The sequence below is a fragment of the Rhodnius prolixus genome, unplaced genomic scaffold (assembly GCF_049639745.1).
Source record: "Rhodnius prolixus isolate KJV_2025 unplaced genomic scaffold, Rpr scaffold_17, whole genome shotgun sequence".
Lineage (NCBI taxonomy): Eukaryota > Metazoa > Arthropoda > Insecta > Hemiptera > Reduviidae > Rhodnius > Rhodnius prolixus.
This window is the reverse complement of record NW_027411626.1, coordinates 552,492-566,880: the sequence shown is the minus strand read 5'-3', so window position 1 is coordinate 566,880 and position 14,389 is coordinate 552,492. Positions and strand designations below refer to the sequence as shown.

The 14,389-nt window shown below is 34.2% G+C and overlaps 1 protein-coding gene and 1 long non-coding RNA gene across 2 annotated transcripts; one reads left to right on the top strand and one right to left on the bottom strand.

Moving 5' to 3' along the window:
- The first annotated feature begins 1,140 nt into the window (after positions 1 to 1,140).
- LOC141459661 (free fatty acid receptor 4-like) lies at positions 1,141 to 7,543 on the top strand. The gene is made up of 6 exons (XM_074138965.1): positions 1,141 to 1,408; positions 1,975 to 2,208; positions 2,392 to 2,798; positions 3,780 to 4,172; positions 5,667 to 5,815; positions 5,894 to 7,543. Exons 3-6 carry the CDS (start codon positions 2,442 to 2,444, stop codon positions 6,057 to 6,059), a joined length of 1,065 nt encoding a protein of 354 aa, XP_073995066.1. The 5' UTR covers positions 1,141 to 1,408; positions 1,975 to 2,208; positions 2,392 to 2,441; the 3' UTR covers positions 6,060 to 7,543.
- LOC141459665 (uncharacterized) lies at positions 4,850 to 13,936 on the bottom strand. Its single transcript, XR_012461572.1, has 5 exons — positions 13,443 to 13,936; positions 12,634 to 12,763; positions 10,947 to 11,018; positions 7,907 to 7,957; positions 4,850 to 5,823 (listed from the first exon to the last, which is right to left on the bottom strand). It is a non-coding gene; the product is annotated as an uncharacterized lncRNA (long non-coding RNA).
- Between the last annotated feature and the right edge of the window lie 453 nt (positions 13,937 to 14,389).

Genomic DNA, 14,389 nt, shown 5'->3' with positions numbered 1-14,389 from the left:
CCGGGTCTTTAGACAGAGATGGCTGGATCTTATATAGGAATGTCTCTATGAAATGGAGATGTTACAGTGGTAAACCAAACCTTCAATCAAGATGAATGGTACAATTTAAGTCCTTCCACGGACCGATAATGCCAAAAATAGAAGTGCACTTGTAAAATACCTCATATTTTGAAATGTGCAAGAAAAATAAATGCTTTTTCTTTTTTTTTTTTTTTGCAGACATAAATTCTTATTAATTTTTAGTCTGAAGATCGTGTTACAATAAAAACAATCGCCATTTAGCGCCAATGTGTGGGGAATATTCTGTCTATCCATTGCATTTCATTTTTATCGTCTAGTATGGTAATTTTTTTTGCCATTATCACAATTCTTGACTTATCTTAATGGAAGCAAAACTAAATGATTGTGCAATATTTTTCATTCATAATTTACAATTGTATTGTTGACTTAGTTTTATAACAAACTATTAAAAATAAAAATAAAAAAAAACTTACTGCTGTATTTCTCTTATTCCGGATGTTTTGCGATAGGAAAATGAGTTTTCACTACTTCCTTTTACTCTGTACTTTGTGACGAATTTTCCACGCACAGAACTAGAAAACCTCAATTCCACAAAAAATGGTACTTAAGATGACATTCGGAAAATTGTAAGTAAACTAATTTTTATGAAACACATTTTCCAACAAAAAAAAAATGTGGCACTGATCTTGGTTAGTTGAGAAAATCTTTTTTTTAGACTTTCTACGTCGAAGGCATCAGTTTAAAGGCAGATTCGATTCATGGCCTAATAAATAATTTTGCCATTAATAGCATGATTGACCTAAAATCTATAGCAGTGTTCTGTTATTATCTTTCCGCCCACTACAAATCAAATTCTATACTGTATTCCATTTGTCACGCTTCCAAGTTTTCACTTTATTACGGAAAATGCATTTTCAATATATTTTTTGTACTTTTTACAATCTAATGTAGTTGTTTTTAGGTTATCGTGGTTTAATTTTATTAAAACTGTTACTAAAGCAAAGCTGTTGCATTTGTACTTCAGAAGTTCTCCACGAACAGTTTTTTCTTTGTTAACAAAATATATCTACTGAGCCCCCCAATCATGAAACCCAGGTGAAGTCACAACTATCTAGGTTCCCTAGAAAAGTTCTAGGAAGAGCGGCGGGTGCCGACAATGAGGGATCATCACTCGCTCTACCAACAAAACCTTCTCCAAGCATTACCTCACCAGATATTCTGAAGAAGACACCCCACAATTGAAAATATACTGCAAGGATGCTAATTTACAATCAATTTTCCACTTTAAAGGCAAAGAGCCGGCAGTGGCCCGATGTCAACATAACCTTCTCTTCGATGCCCACTGAAAATATACATTCCTCTTCAGTAAGGTTATCAAATCATTCAGGTAAGTCTGCTAAATTCTTCTTTACCTTTTTTCCTGGTAAAAAAAAGACTCTTGTTACGGAACGCTGATTTGTAGGATGACAGTCTCTATTCATTTCCGTTTTATTCTGAATTCTAGCCTGTACCATCAATATATGCTTCCACTCAGTAGTAACGATCGCGCTGACGTCAAATCATCAATAACATTGTCTTCACCTTAATTTTATTGACAATAGGGTGTTGGTAACAAGATTGGCTGGGTACTGTCTGCTTTCCCGTTTCTCGACCACCTACCAATCTTCCTTTATAGATTCTCTAACAACCCATTAAAGGGTAATTTTGAAATCGCTTTTGCTCAAAACAAAAAACTGTTATTTACGGTAAAAATTTTTAATTAAAAAAACGTTTGTACGACCTCAATATTTTTCTCTAATCAGTATTAAAAGAAAGTAAAAAATTACTTATAACTTTAACAGATGATATTAGATAAGAAATACTCAAGTGCCAATGAATTTTGTACATTAGACAGGATGTGGGTTGAGTGTGACCTCGATGACCCGAGTTAATAGGACGTGATGCTGGTTGCAGGTTAAAAGGAGCTGACAAAAGTACGGTGAATAACTAGTAATTAGGAATTAGAAGCGTTTAAAGACGTTGATGTTCTTCATTCAGTTTGTCTGTTCATCATTTCTGTAAATGTGTAAGTTTGTAACGACAAGTTTAGAGAGTTTCTGGATGTTTGCTTATCGTAAATTGTATATACGAATTGAAGTACATAATTAGCTACTTGGGGAGAAGCTCTCCATGTTGTAGAATTTGAAGGTGAGAATTAAAAGTCATTATTTTCTTTATAGCGTATAAAATATCCATAAAATTATTCAAGTGAATTTTCAATTCAAAATAACGAGGAATCGGTCCAAAAGGAAGAGTTGTTTTTATTTGATCCGATTCCTCGCTAATTTGTATCCTTAATACTATCAAATAATTGTTATTTTTAATGTTTAGTGAAAGCTAATCTGAGAAACTCTTATTCAACTGATTGGTTCAAGTAGAAGATGTTCAACAATGACTGGAATTCCTCCTACCTACTAGGACTTGATCGCCGGCAACATAATGGCCAAACCTATTATTTCACTTTCTATAGTGAATTTGGTGAACGCCTTGCAGAAACATATATAGAAGTCGGCCTGCTGGTGACAACACTTGCAGCTTCAGTTATCTTTAACCTTGCTTTAGTGCTGCCTCTATGGGGAAGTAAACCGCGCACTGTTACCAACTGTTTTCTTCTGAATCTCGGTTTGGCCGATATACTATTTGCTGTTGGTATACCGGCTGTAGTTACTGTAAGAATAAACCCAAGATGGCCCACATTTGCTGGCGAACTTATGTGCAAATTGTTACCATATTCACAGGTAAGTCGTATGTATATGTTTACATTCAATTTTTATTTTCAATTCTTAACAACAAAACTTGATATAATTTGTAATGTAAGACCATTTAATTCTTCTGTATTTATAAAGAAGTTTTGTAATTAAATAATTAGTAAAGTACTTTAATTAATATTAATTGCCTAACCTTAAAAATTGCATATTTTTGTCTTACATATGTACATCATTGTCGGAAGAGAGATAAATTAACCTTATAGAGGCGGATAATTGCAAGAGAATAAGATACAGTTCCCATTATCATGTTGGTTACAGACAGTACAAGTCTGATTTCAGCCTACACTACATGTCATACTGCTTAAAGACAATTTAATTAAATATTGGTTGAGACAATCTCAAATGGGCGACTGACATTCTGACATTAACGTACACCTGGGGGACTAGCTCTAGCTAGGCTGAGGAAGTTATGAGATGGTTATGGATGAATTTTTGATTAGGATCAATTACTATTATGACTTTCTCCAAAATATCAGCTTCTCCTACGTTGTTCTGGTGATTGTTTTGCAAAGATAATCCTGAGCTTCATCTGAGAGGATGTGATCGTCCCCCGAAACAGGATTTTTTTTTGGTTACTCGTTTATTAATAAGCTTCTCAGCTTCATGTATTTAAAGGAAAGTCTCTAGCTATGAAATTTCAAAAGAATTAGAATCAATTATTTTGTTAGAATTTGTCAAATTATTGGTCCATACAGAATCGTGTGCTTAATAAAAAATTGCATTTTACGACTTAAAAGCGCCCTTAGTAGGCTGTAAATCAATTGCATTACATAAATATCTATTATATTACGAACTTGTACCTGGTTTAGCAGTTCTGTTACTAATGGGTACGCAAAACCCAAACAGTTGTAATTCCTGTTTGGACATTTTCGACCAATAACTTCCCAAAATGTACCCTAACGTAATATAAAGGAAGTGAATATATCTAATTAAACTTTTTTTCCTTTTCAGCTTGTATGCGGTTTTACAATTCTATGGAGTCTCACTTTGATAAGCGTGGAACGATATCGTTGTCTAAGTTTAGATCCAAATTTTAAGATTTCCTCACCGCAATCAGCACATCTAGCTAACATAATAATGTGGAGTTCAGCTATGGTATTATTTTCACCATTTCTGTTCTGGTTTAGACATGAAAATGATCTGGAAATTTGTACTTTATTATTTCCAAAACCTGGCATCAACGTAGCGCTCATGTTCACCATTTTGATTACGTTCTTTACCTGTATCCTGCCAATGACCATACTAGTCTTCAACTATCAAAGGATATTCATCAAAATGGTGGAAACAAGACAGAAATGGGCTACACCTTGTGTGTTGACTTCCAGTCTCTCCAGGCAAGAACAGGTTCTAATTTAACAATATTATAGTATTAATTTGAAGAATAAGTTTTTTTTTTTTTGCTTTGAACACTTCATTGATGTTTTGCTAAGTCTTACTCGTCGTAAAAAGAGGTATTGCATTTTATTCAGACTTTTTTTTTGTATGCTTTTTTTGGAAATACATGTTCCAAAATTAGAAAAAATAGATTAACCATTTCTTTTGACATTTACACATTCTGCCTAAGAACTAGAACCAAACTCAGTACTGAAACATCCTTAAACCCACACAATTTACAAAGTGTCTAACAGAGGTAGCTGATGTTTTGCAACTATTTGGTCAGGCAAAGTGCGAGTTCGTGTCCGCGTCAAAGAATTACTGGTGATGAGAGCGGATCCTCGAAGACGTCAGGTACCCCTTGCAGAGAGTATCCTTTCCTTACAAACATGGACGTCAGAAGGTCTGAAAATCCCTTTCTTTGGAGTGTAGAAGTATAAAGGCGTCCAGCTGTGGTGGCTTGCCTAAACACCCAAACTCTTCTCTCTTCATGAGGCTTTCCCATAATGAATCTAGACAGTTACTAGGTGTTGAAACGGGTTATAAACGACGAATGGGGGACGTTGGGAGGTAGGAATCTGAGAGAATAATTTAAGTTGCAGGTAGGGAAGAAAGCTGAGAACGTTACCAAAAATAGTAACCACAAATGGAATATCCATTATATTTATTTGTTGTTTACATTATTTGCAAGCTGTCAACTTGTCATTGAAACTAGGTGTACTGGATTATGAAACTATAATTTATACTGACTTTTTATACCTTATTTGGTTATTCAAGAACAATAAAATTATTAATCGACATTTTTAGTTTATATCCTTTTTAAATAATTAAAACAATTTTCAAAATTATTCGATTGTGTAATATATCGAATAGTGAAAGTGAACAACGTATTGAATAAAGGTGGTACTTTGATTTCATACTCGATTTTTAGCAACCCATGAACTGTAAAGAGGATAGAGGTAGTTTTCCACTAGATACCCTTCATCGAATTTTCCTGTAAAAGTGTTTTTAAATAAAAGAAAATCGTTGGAGCCGTTTCCGGGAAAATCTTTAAAAAACTGAAAAAAAAGTTCAGTAAAGTGGTTTTTATGTAGATCGATTTTGCCTAAAAACTTATCGTGGCATCCTTTGTTGGCTCCAAAACCAATTCCCTTCGGTACTTTAATGTTTCTATGGAATAATTACAGAAAGCATGCCAGTCGTTACCATTTAGGCAAGACAGAAAGCAAGCCCTATCCATCACACTCACCCAAAAAACCAGGTCCGCCGAAAACCACTTAAATACTGGGAAAATGGCAACTATTTTTATAAAGTGTACTATTTACTTAAAACAGATAATATTTAATGCCTGATGAAGGGCACAATAAGCCTCTGGTGGCTGCGATGCTGTGGGGTATTGGTCCCGTCCCGTTTTTCTGTTCTATTCTAATGCCTATTGAAGACAATACCATTTCTTCCTTGCAGGCTCGAGTAGACAAACAGATAAGGGTGATGCGTGTTGCATTGGCCAATGTAACAGTTGTCCTCTTGATGTGGCTGCCGATAACAGTGGTCTTATGTCTGATTTATGTCGACGGAGATCGACCGCTGCATGACACTTCCTTCTTCCTCAGGTAGGTTCCTAAAAATTAAATCTTACTTAATTTCCCACAGTGAATATTTTCTTTTATTAATATTTCAATTTGTTCCAGATCTCATCATTTTCTGGGAGCACTCTCTGTGGCTTTACTAAACACAGCAGTAAATCCATTTTTAACGGCCAGATTGAGGATCAACAGTTGTTTAAGAAAATCGATGAAAGATAAAACTATTTTTGGTGGATCAGGACTGTTTAAGATTGGTTCATCGATTAATTAAATAATTATTGCAAGATGGTAGAATCGCAGTTGATGTAATTTACGGTAAAAGAATAGGAACAAAACTATAAAGTAAGTTTGTTCCAATAAAGCCGTGGATTGGTCCTCAATTTGTTCCTACAAGTTACATATTAATATCTATCTCAGAAAAAATCAGTTACTACGAATAAACACCCAAGAAGCTTGAATGCAGTTACGAGTTTTGTTTTTGGACATTCTTACTTCATCAGGTTTCCTTCTAAGGAGGAACAGTTACAAATGTAAGCTAGCCGTGCGATACTGGGTTGTTCCAGAATGAATGGAAAGCAAGAAGATACGGTGCTTCTTTTTTTTTAAGAAGAGATATCCCTTGACTGTGCTTCATACCTTAGACATAGATTTCCGCTTGCGGTTTTTTTTTCTATTTTAAAATTGATTTGCATTTGCTAGGATAATTAACTCAAAACTGGTGCCCTAATTTGTAGTAAAGGCTGACAGAACACTCTGTTGGCATGTTTCTGGATATATGTCTGTATAACCTGGCTGATTTCACCGCATTCACTCGATGGATGAGTAAGGATTGATTAATACTTAATTTGGTTTTGTACGACGTTCTTCCAGATTAGGTACTAAAAAGTAGACGGTATTTCTGGAAGTAGTTCGCAGAATTTTGGGAGCCTCTTTCTCTTCATTCACCGGGTTTGTTGGTCCAGAACAAATGACTGTCTACCTTCCAGGAATGGATAGTTTTAGAGTATTCTACGTTACGGATATGCTCAATGGGTTGTAGATTATGCTGATTTGGTTTTTACAAAGCTGATGGTGAGATATTGTACATTTCACGGAAATTGATCTCAGTCATCTGATTAGTACTCTTCTTTTTATTAGATAGAAAAGAAAACTCCAATTTTCTCTAATGATTTGGAACGTTAGCTTAGATTCAAGATCTTTGATAGGACATCTTCTCCGTAGGCGAGTCTAAGCTCTTTTTCCTTAATATTATTACTGTTAATCTCAGATGACTTGAGTCCAGGTTCTAATTTAATCGTAGTCTCAGTTTTTCTTACTGTAGTTTTTTCTCTCTCTCTGAAGCAGCTACTTTGAACTAGAAGGGCCTAGCCAAGGGCTTTTTCCTACACTTAGACATTAACAATCATCACGAACCCTCCCTCACATGTATGCCATGTTAAATACATATCAGTTGGCCACAAACCGGGTTCGGCTTGTTGGAACAAACGTCATGAACACAGTCAAATATTACCAGGCAGAATTAAGGGTAAATGAAGGAAGTGCGTGTTTGAAAATAGTTTTGAATATTAAAAAGACTTGTGTGAACTTGTTTTTAATTTTTTTTTTTTTTATCTCGTTTTCTTATTTTTGTTTTATTCATACAAAAAGAATAATAGCTTTAAAAAAAAAACCATAAAATATTCATATTTCCATGTAATAAATAATGATTGAATAAAATTATGCAATATCCTTCAAAACAACATATAGAGGTAATTTCATTTGTGTTTAATTGCTTTTAATTACCATATTTTTCCATTTAAACAATTTAATTACTTTAACCCTATTTAGTTGATCTTATAAACGATAATCTTTTATTAAAATTAATCTTTAATCCATTCCTATTTATACATTTACTATTGTTTTTAGTGGGATATATGGTTACCAATATACTCTAAAGGCATCTACAAGTATTTCAGCCTAAAAACGCTGAATTAGTTACCCTTGTTACACATGCATACCCACGATTTGATAGATGAGTTTTAGAGATTTAAATGCTTCCAAAATATATGCATAAATATAAAAAAAAATGATCCATTAATATGCTATAAAAAAAAGGTAATATTATCGTAGACTACTTACATAATTTAGGAAAAAAACCAGCTCTTATGCAAAATTCAATGGCTCCTATATCTGTAAAAAAACATAAATCCATTAATTCATTGCAGCCTAGACATAATTCTCTAACCTAAAAATAAGTTTTCCCAGAGTCGATGAGGCCTGGTCTCCTAATCTTTCCTGAAGAAAAATCCTTCGAAGGATTTTCGGTCCTGTGAAGGAGGGAGATGTGTGGAGAAGGAGACGAAATAGGGAGCTATATCAACTTTTTGGAGAGGTGGATGTAGTACGTGTGATAAGGTTAGGAAGGGCGGGACATGTTGCGAGAATGGATGGCGGATCGATTCCCAGAAGATCGTTCGAGATGGAGATAGGCGGAAAGAGAGGAGTAGGCAGACCATAGTTTGCGATAGGAAAATGGTGTCATCGGTGAAGCCAAGAAACCTGTTAAAGGTGAGAAATTGGAAAGCGGCTGCAAATGACCGGGAACTATGGAATGGACTCATTGGGGATGCTAGGACCCACCAAGGGTTGTAACGCCAATTAGATAGATAAAAATAAGTTTAGATTAGATTCCGTGAAGGATTCTGTCAGTCTATGCTAATGGAATTCATGCGGTTTATTTGTAGCACTCTCTAGTTGGGGCACCCTCCAGTCTGTTCTGCTTGATTAGACGTAAGTGTATGGAGAATGACTCTTGGAAAAACTTGAACATACGACACAAGTTTTCCTTTTCTTAAGTGACGAAACTCACAGCATTACATGCTATTCTCTCTCACTGACAGGGAATACTCAGTGTGTGTAGTGTGTTCGAGTACTGTCAAACCTAGATAAGGTAAGGCAACTGGCTCTCGCCAGTGTCCAGTGTTCCTAAGCTTATCGAGATATACCTCAGTTTAGCGGCCGTATAATCAGGTTTTCACCTTTTTTTTAGAATCATGAACTTAAAGTTATTACCCAATTATTAATCTTGTTTTTTGGCTTTAAGTAACCATGTTGACTAAATTATTTTTAAAACCTCGTCAACTAATTCGTTATTCAGGCGCCACGGTAACCGTGGATGTACAGGGTTCGATTTTCGATCTATGTCTAATATTTTTATTTAATGGTTAATACGAATATTTAATAGTAAAGTAAATTTGCTAGTCGCCTCCGTCCACGACACTACTTTTAATAGATGGGTGTAAAGCCCGCCTGAAAAAAATAAGCATTACTTTACTTACAATCTGGTTATGAAATAGATTCGAGTTGTATCTTAAATGAAAGAACAATTTTTTAAATAATGCATCTATTTCTCAAACCAAAACGCTCTCCGATCAAAATTCTGGGTAGGCCCCTGCACACTGACACAGTCCACACTTTCAACAATATCTGTATATATGGTGCCTGTAGAGTTATAAATGTGTTCAATTAGCTTGGCGAACCCACAGACTTACCGTTATTACCCACCATTATCACACTAGGGTAGCAATGCGGGTAGATAGATAGCATGTGTAAACTAGGCCCCACATATTACAGGAATAATAATAATAAAAGGAATTGTCTAATTCTTAGTGTTTTTTGGATTCCAACGCGGAGGTCCTGAGGTTCGAATCCAAACCATATGCCCTTAAATTTTCTTTTGCTAGAAAACTACTCACTGTTCGGTGGATGATTTAACAGCGTCGCCCTGAGGCCGAAAGTGTACTAACTAAAAGCTCCAAGCACCAAAGCAAATAAAATTTAAAAGAGTAAAGAAATAATTTAAATTTACTACTTTTTAATTATGCCAATAATTAACGGTACGCCATAACATCAAGAATATAATAAAATTTGGCTTTATTAGATCCTAACTTTAAACATAACAAATACAAAACAAAGAACTTCTCATTGTTTACAAAAGTTTTAACAGGGTAAAACATTATCATTATTTTGAGTAACAGAGATCCATTTTTTTTAGATGCGCTATTGTTTTACGTTAGATTAGGAGTTTTATTTAGGGATTTCAAGTTAAAACAATTCTCCAAAAGTTTAGTTTATTATTAAATGAAAACTTTTATAAAATTTATGGTAGCTGGCAAAATTAGGTAAGTTAGAAAATAATAATACAAAGTTTTTGCTTAAAGTCATTATCTAAAATAAAAATTAAATTTATTAAATATTACTTAATTTAAACAAACAAAATATTTTTGTTATCATTTAAGACGCGTCAACATCTCAGGTTATTGGCGCCCGGAGCTTTTTTTCAGTGCACTGCCGGCCTCCGGACAGAGTTCTCTCGTTACAGACAACACTGTCCATCACCGGTCAGTGAGCTGTAAGAAGCTCCTAGGAAGGGAAAATCTAAGGGTCAGCAGCTGGATTCGAGCCGGGGACCTCCGCGTCGTTATCCAATACGCTAACCGCATAGCTAATCCCTTCCCTATATTACTATTATTATTATTAATTGTAGAATTTTCGTATAGATTCAAGCCTTTTTTCCCTCTACTAAAACACAACTTTAACTCGCCTTGGTCGTTTCCTTTTATCAGTCCGGTTCTTTTCTAGCTGTTGAGCCTTCGCAACAAATTTTTTTTTTTTTATGGAGGTGGGTTGTCAGCCCCCCCCGTCCAACCACCGTAATGTAACCCCAGAAAGATGCTATTATGGCAATCCAGGGGGTCGACGTCATCGAGGGAGGCCTCGTATAAGGTGGCTAGATGATCTGGAGGCAGACCTGAGGAGCATAGGCGTGCGAAGAAGGGGATCTAGAGCCAACGATCGAGAGGAATGGAGGAGGTTGGTTGAGGAGGCCCGGGTCCTTTCAGGACTGTAGCGCCCCAGAAGAAAAGGAAAACACAACTATTTGTTATGTCAGAAACTGACACAGGAATTAAACTACATATTCCTCCATTATTTAGGATTACCGCTGGAGCACCTGACGACTGTTTTTTAGGTACAGGTGATGGAAATCCTAGAGTGTATTTCGGAGGAAATAACAATCTTATTTAACGATAGTAAAAATTAGCCTTCTACGATTACACAAGAATTGAAAATATTAGTTTTAGAACGATCTTCCAAATTAAAAGACAATAGATATACTTACGCACGGACAGCTCAGTAAAACGAGTAAATATGAACATCCGGTGGATACTCTCTGGGTTCAAAATAGTTCAACCTGTAAGAAAATAGCATTATAGTTTGATAATGAAATTAAACAATCCATTTTCGCTTTAAAAGCAATCAAATCTTGCTCTTTTCTTTACAAACTAACCGGTGGATAGTGCAGAGATATTCTCCATTCTTCAAAACTACTCACTAAAAAAAAATAAGAAGAAGAAACTGGTATTTCAATTGATATCTTTCCTTGGCAGAAGTCAGACACTTGAAAACGCTGGTAGAAGCGTAAAAAGATAAAATACAAAAACGACCAGTGCCTCCCTCTGTTCTATCCTATACAGTTAAAAGTTACGATATTTCTGAACAAAATCAAAGTTAAGCGGAAGGTGGAAACAGCAGGTGTAAACCAATAGTAGATTCTCCCACTGGAAGGAAATGCCAATAAATTTATTCCCGCCTAGTAACATTAGCATGTTTCCGGCATTAGAAATGGCCATTGATTCTACTGACAGTTAAAAACTGACCGACGCTTACTTATAGAGTAACAATACGAACACCTGCACCTCTTTGGAAAAAATGACGCTCTTTGTTCTTTGTTCGAAACAAGGAACATCTGGACGCTTTTAAAACAATGGTAAAATCAAGAACAAAGAAATCCTGGAGTAAATAAGGTAAAACAGCTATGGAGACCTGAAGAGTTTTTGCCATCATTTCTTAAGCTAGGTTGCCATGCAAGCATTGGTCTCCAGTGTTGTCAGCTTTAAATTAGTTTAATTAAGAATATGGGAAGAGATATAAAGATCGTCACTCTACTAATAGTGCGCGGGGTCATGTTAAGAGGGATAAGGTGACCGATGTCTTAACAAGGTAAGGCGCCGAAACGCTGTTTACGGGAGTCAGAATACTTTTATTATAGATTAGGGTTATAGCGATGATTCTCTTCAAAAAAACGAGATTTGCAGAGGAACACTCATGGCCAGTCTTCCTTATCTGAGACCAGCGAAGATCTATCTAAGGAATTAATAACCGTAACAGATCTGAGACCTGCCTGGTCCTTGGTAACAGATTAATTCCACAAACAGGTAGGTTTTTTTTTTATGGAGAAAAGTCGACTTTGAGGGCGCCTAACAAAGTTGGGTCTAAAACTAATGGTGTACTTATTACTTGTAGATTACTAAAAGAAGATGGAGAAAACTCCAATATACTTCCTAACTGGCTGCATGCCATCATTCAAAGAAGATTCCAGTCTCCTTTGGAACTATCAAGTGCTTGAGCAGAACATATCCTGGGTTTTATCCGTTATCTGGAACTGGAGATGTTGCTGCAGAGATTCACATGGCTCTAGCAAGAGGGAACAAAAGATCAAAGTGCACAGTTATAGACCGCAAAAAAAATACTAGTAAAAATAAAGTGAAACTTGAAGATAATTTGCTGATTTTAGGCCAATTTCTTACTCCGTTCAAGAAAAATAAATTTCTAGATTAAAAAACTGCATACATTTTAATTAGTATGCGATATATCAATTCAATTGCGATAAAATGTTACTACGTATGTGAAAAAGTGTCTTGTATAATGCGACTGCTTTAAAATCTTATGTAAGATCTTTAACTCTGGAGAAAAATAGAAAATTACATCACTAAGTAAAAGTGGGCAATTCAATTAATTCTACTTACCATAACACCAATACTTTTTTTTTATTAATCCAGTGATGTATTTTAAATTTACTACCATTGCTGTTAATTACTTTTTTGTTTTTCTTATTCTTTCTTCAGAAAACTTAACCTCTTTTTCCAAAGTTAAGAACTGGAAAAAAAATTAATTAAATTCTAATTAGGGTTCAACGCAAAAAAAAGCAGGGCAGCCAGTTCATGTTCTGGAAGAAAGAAAATTATAGATTAAAAATTATATTTCAAAAAATAAAATAAACAATTTAACTCAAAATAAATGAATGTAAATAAATAATAAAAGAAACCACTTAAAATTGTAATTCTGATATTTAAAAAAAAGAAAAGATTATTCCTTACTTGAAAATTAAAATATCTTAAATTTAAAAAATTTGAATAATTAATTTATAAATTATTTAAAGTTTAAAATTTAGCACGTTTTTTTCTTAACGTTAAGCTACATCATCATAACTGTTGACATGGAGCTTAACATTTAACACCACAAATTTTACAATACCCTGAAGAAGATAATATATTTGCCCAAAACGTTGATACGAAGAAAGAAATTTTTTTGAATTTATTGTGACCGCACCTCAATATTCCCCAAAATCATTTTAAATTTAATAATATATGTTATAGTCAGAAGTACAGCCAAAACAATTGAAGGGAAACTTACAAATTTTTGTACCTTTCACTGAAATTTGCACTAATTTAAAAATAAAAATAGATAATGCGTATCTATGAGTAGGTTTTCATACTAAATTGGTTGGTTGATTATTTTTTTACTTAATGTTAAATTAAAAACCATTTTTACTTACAGGCGAGTGATTTCTTTCCTTTTACGAGATTGCGATTTTTCCTGAATCCATTTTCCAGCACTGACTTAATCTAACCTCCAAGGATTAGAAAGGTGAGAATACTTACTAGTTGATTGCTCTAAATTATAGGTTGCATTAATCTAAAACCAATAAAAAATTTCCAGCAAGAAAATCAGTAGAATAGAAAACTCTTAAATTTTTTATTTAAACTTAAGATTAGTTCTCAAGTTAAAGTTAAACTGTTTTATTTCGGTGTATGAATTTCATTTGATAAACTTTCACGGTATAACTTGACTTGTAACAGTTTCCTTTATTAAAATCCTTGCTAATCCTCAAATCTTGAATCTGTTTCCATAGTTCTTCACCCAATAATTTTTCACCAAAAAAATTACTAACAAAACTTTCAAAATGTAACCATAAAAGAGACTTCAGGAAATGATAAAAAGAAAACCTTCTCACTTTGAACCTACTTTGATCGTAATTCCATCTGGTTAATTTCTACTATTTCTTGAATAGCGGGGGCCCTCTAAGGGCGATTTCTACAATTTATGTAAACATAATAAAATGAATTGTATTTTGTCGCTCGTCACTTAAAACAACATTGAGCATAATTGCATAATTGTTATACAAGCAGACAAGCAATTAATCATTGAAGTTTGTTCTATTTCTTAGAATTTTTTTTTTATTCATAGTTTTTAAATAATGTTATACAGGATGTAAATTAACGGTTATTAATGTACATTTCAAATGCCTCTGCATTTCAATTACATATTACGTTCTGCTTAAGACTGTGTATAATTTATTATAAGTGCTAAACTCAACAGAATTTGACTCTAAAATTGACAATGTGTTTAAAAAAAAAAAAAAAAGAAATCTGGAGTAACCCCTTTCATGACTTTCTTTGAACGATTCTCAAGATTTGTTTTTTTAAACATGAATTTAGTACT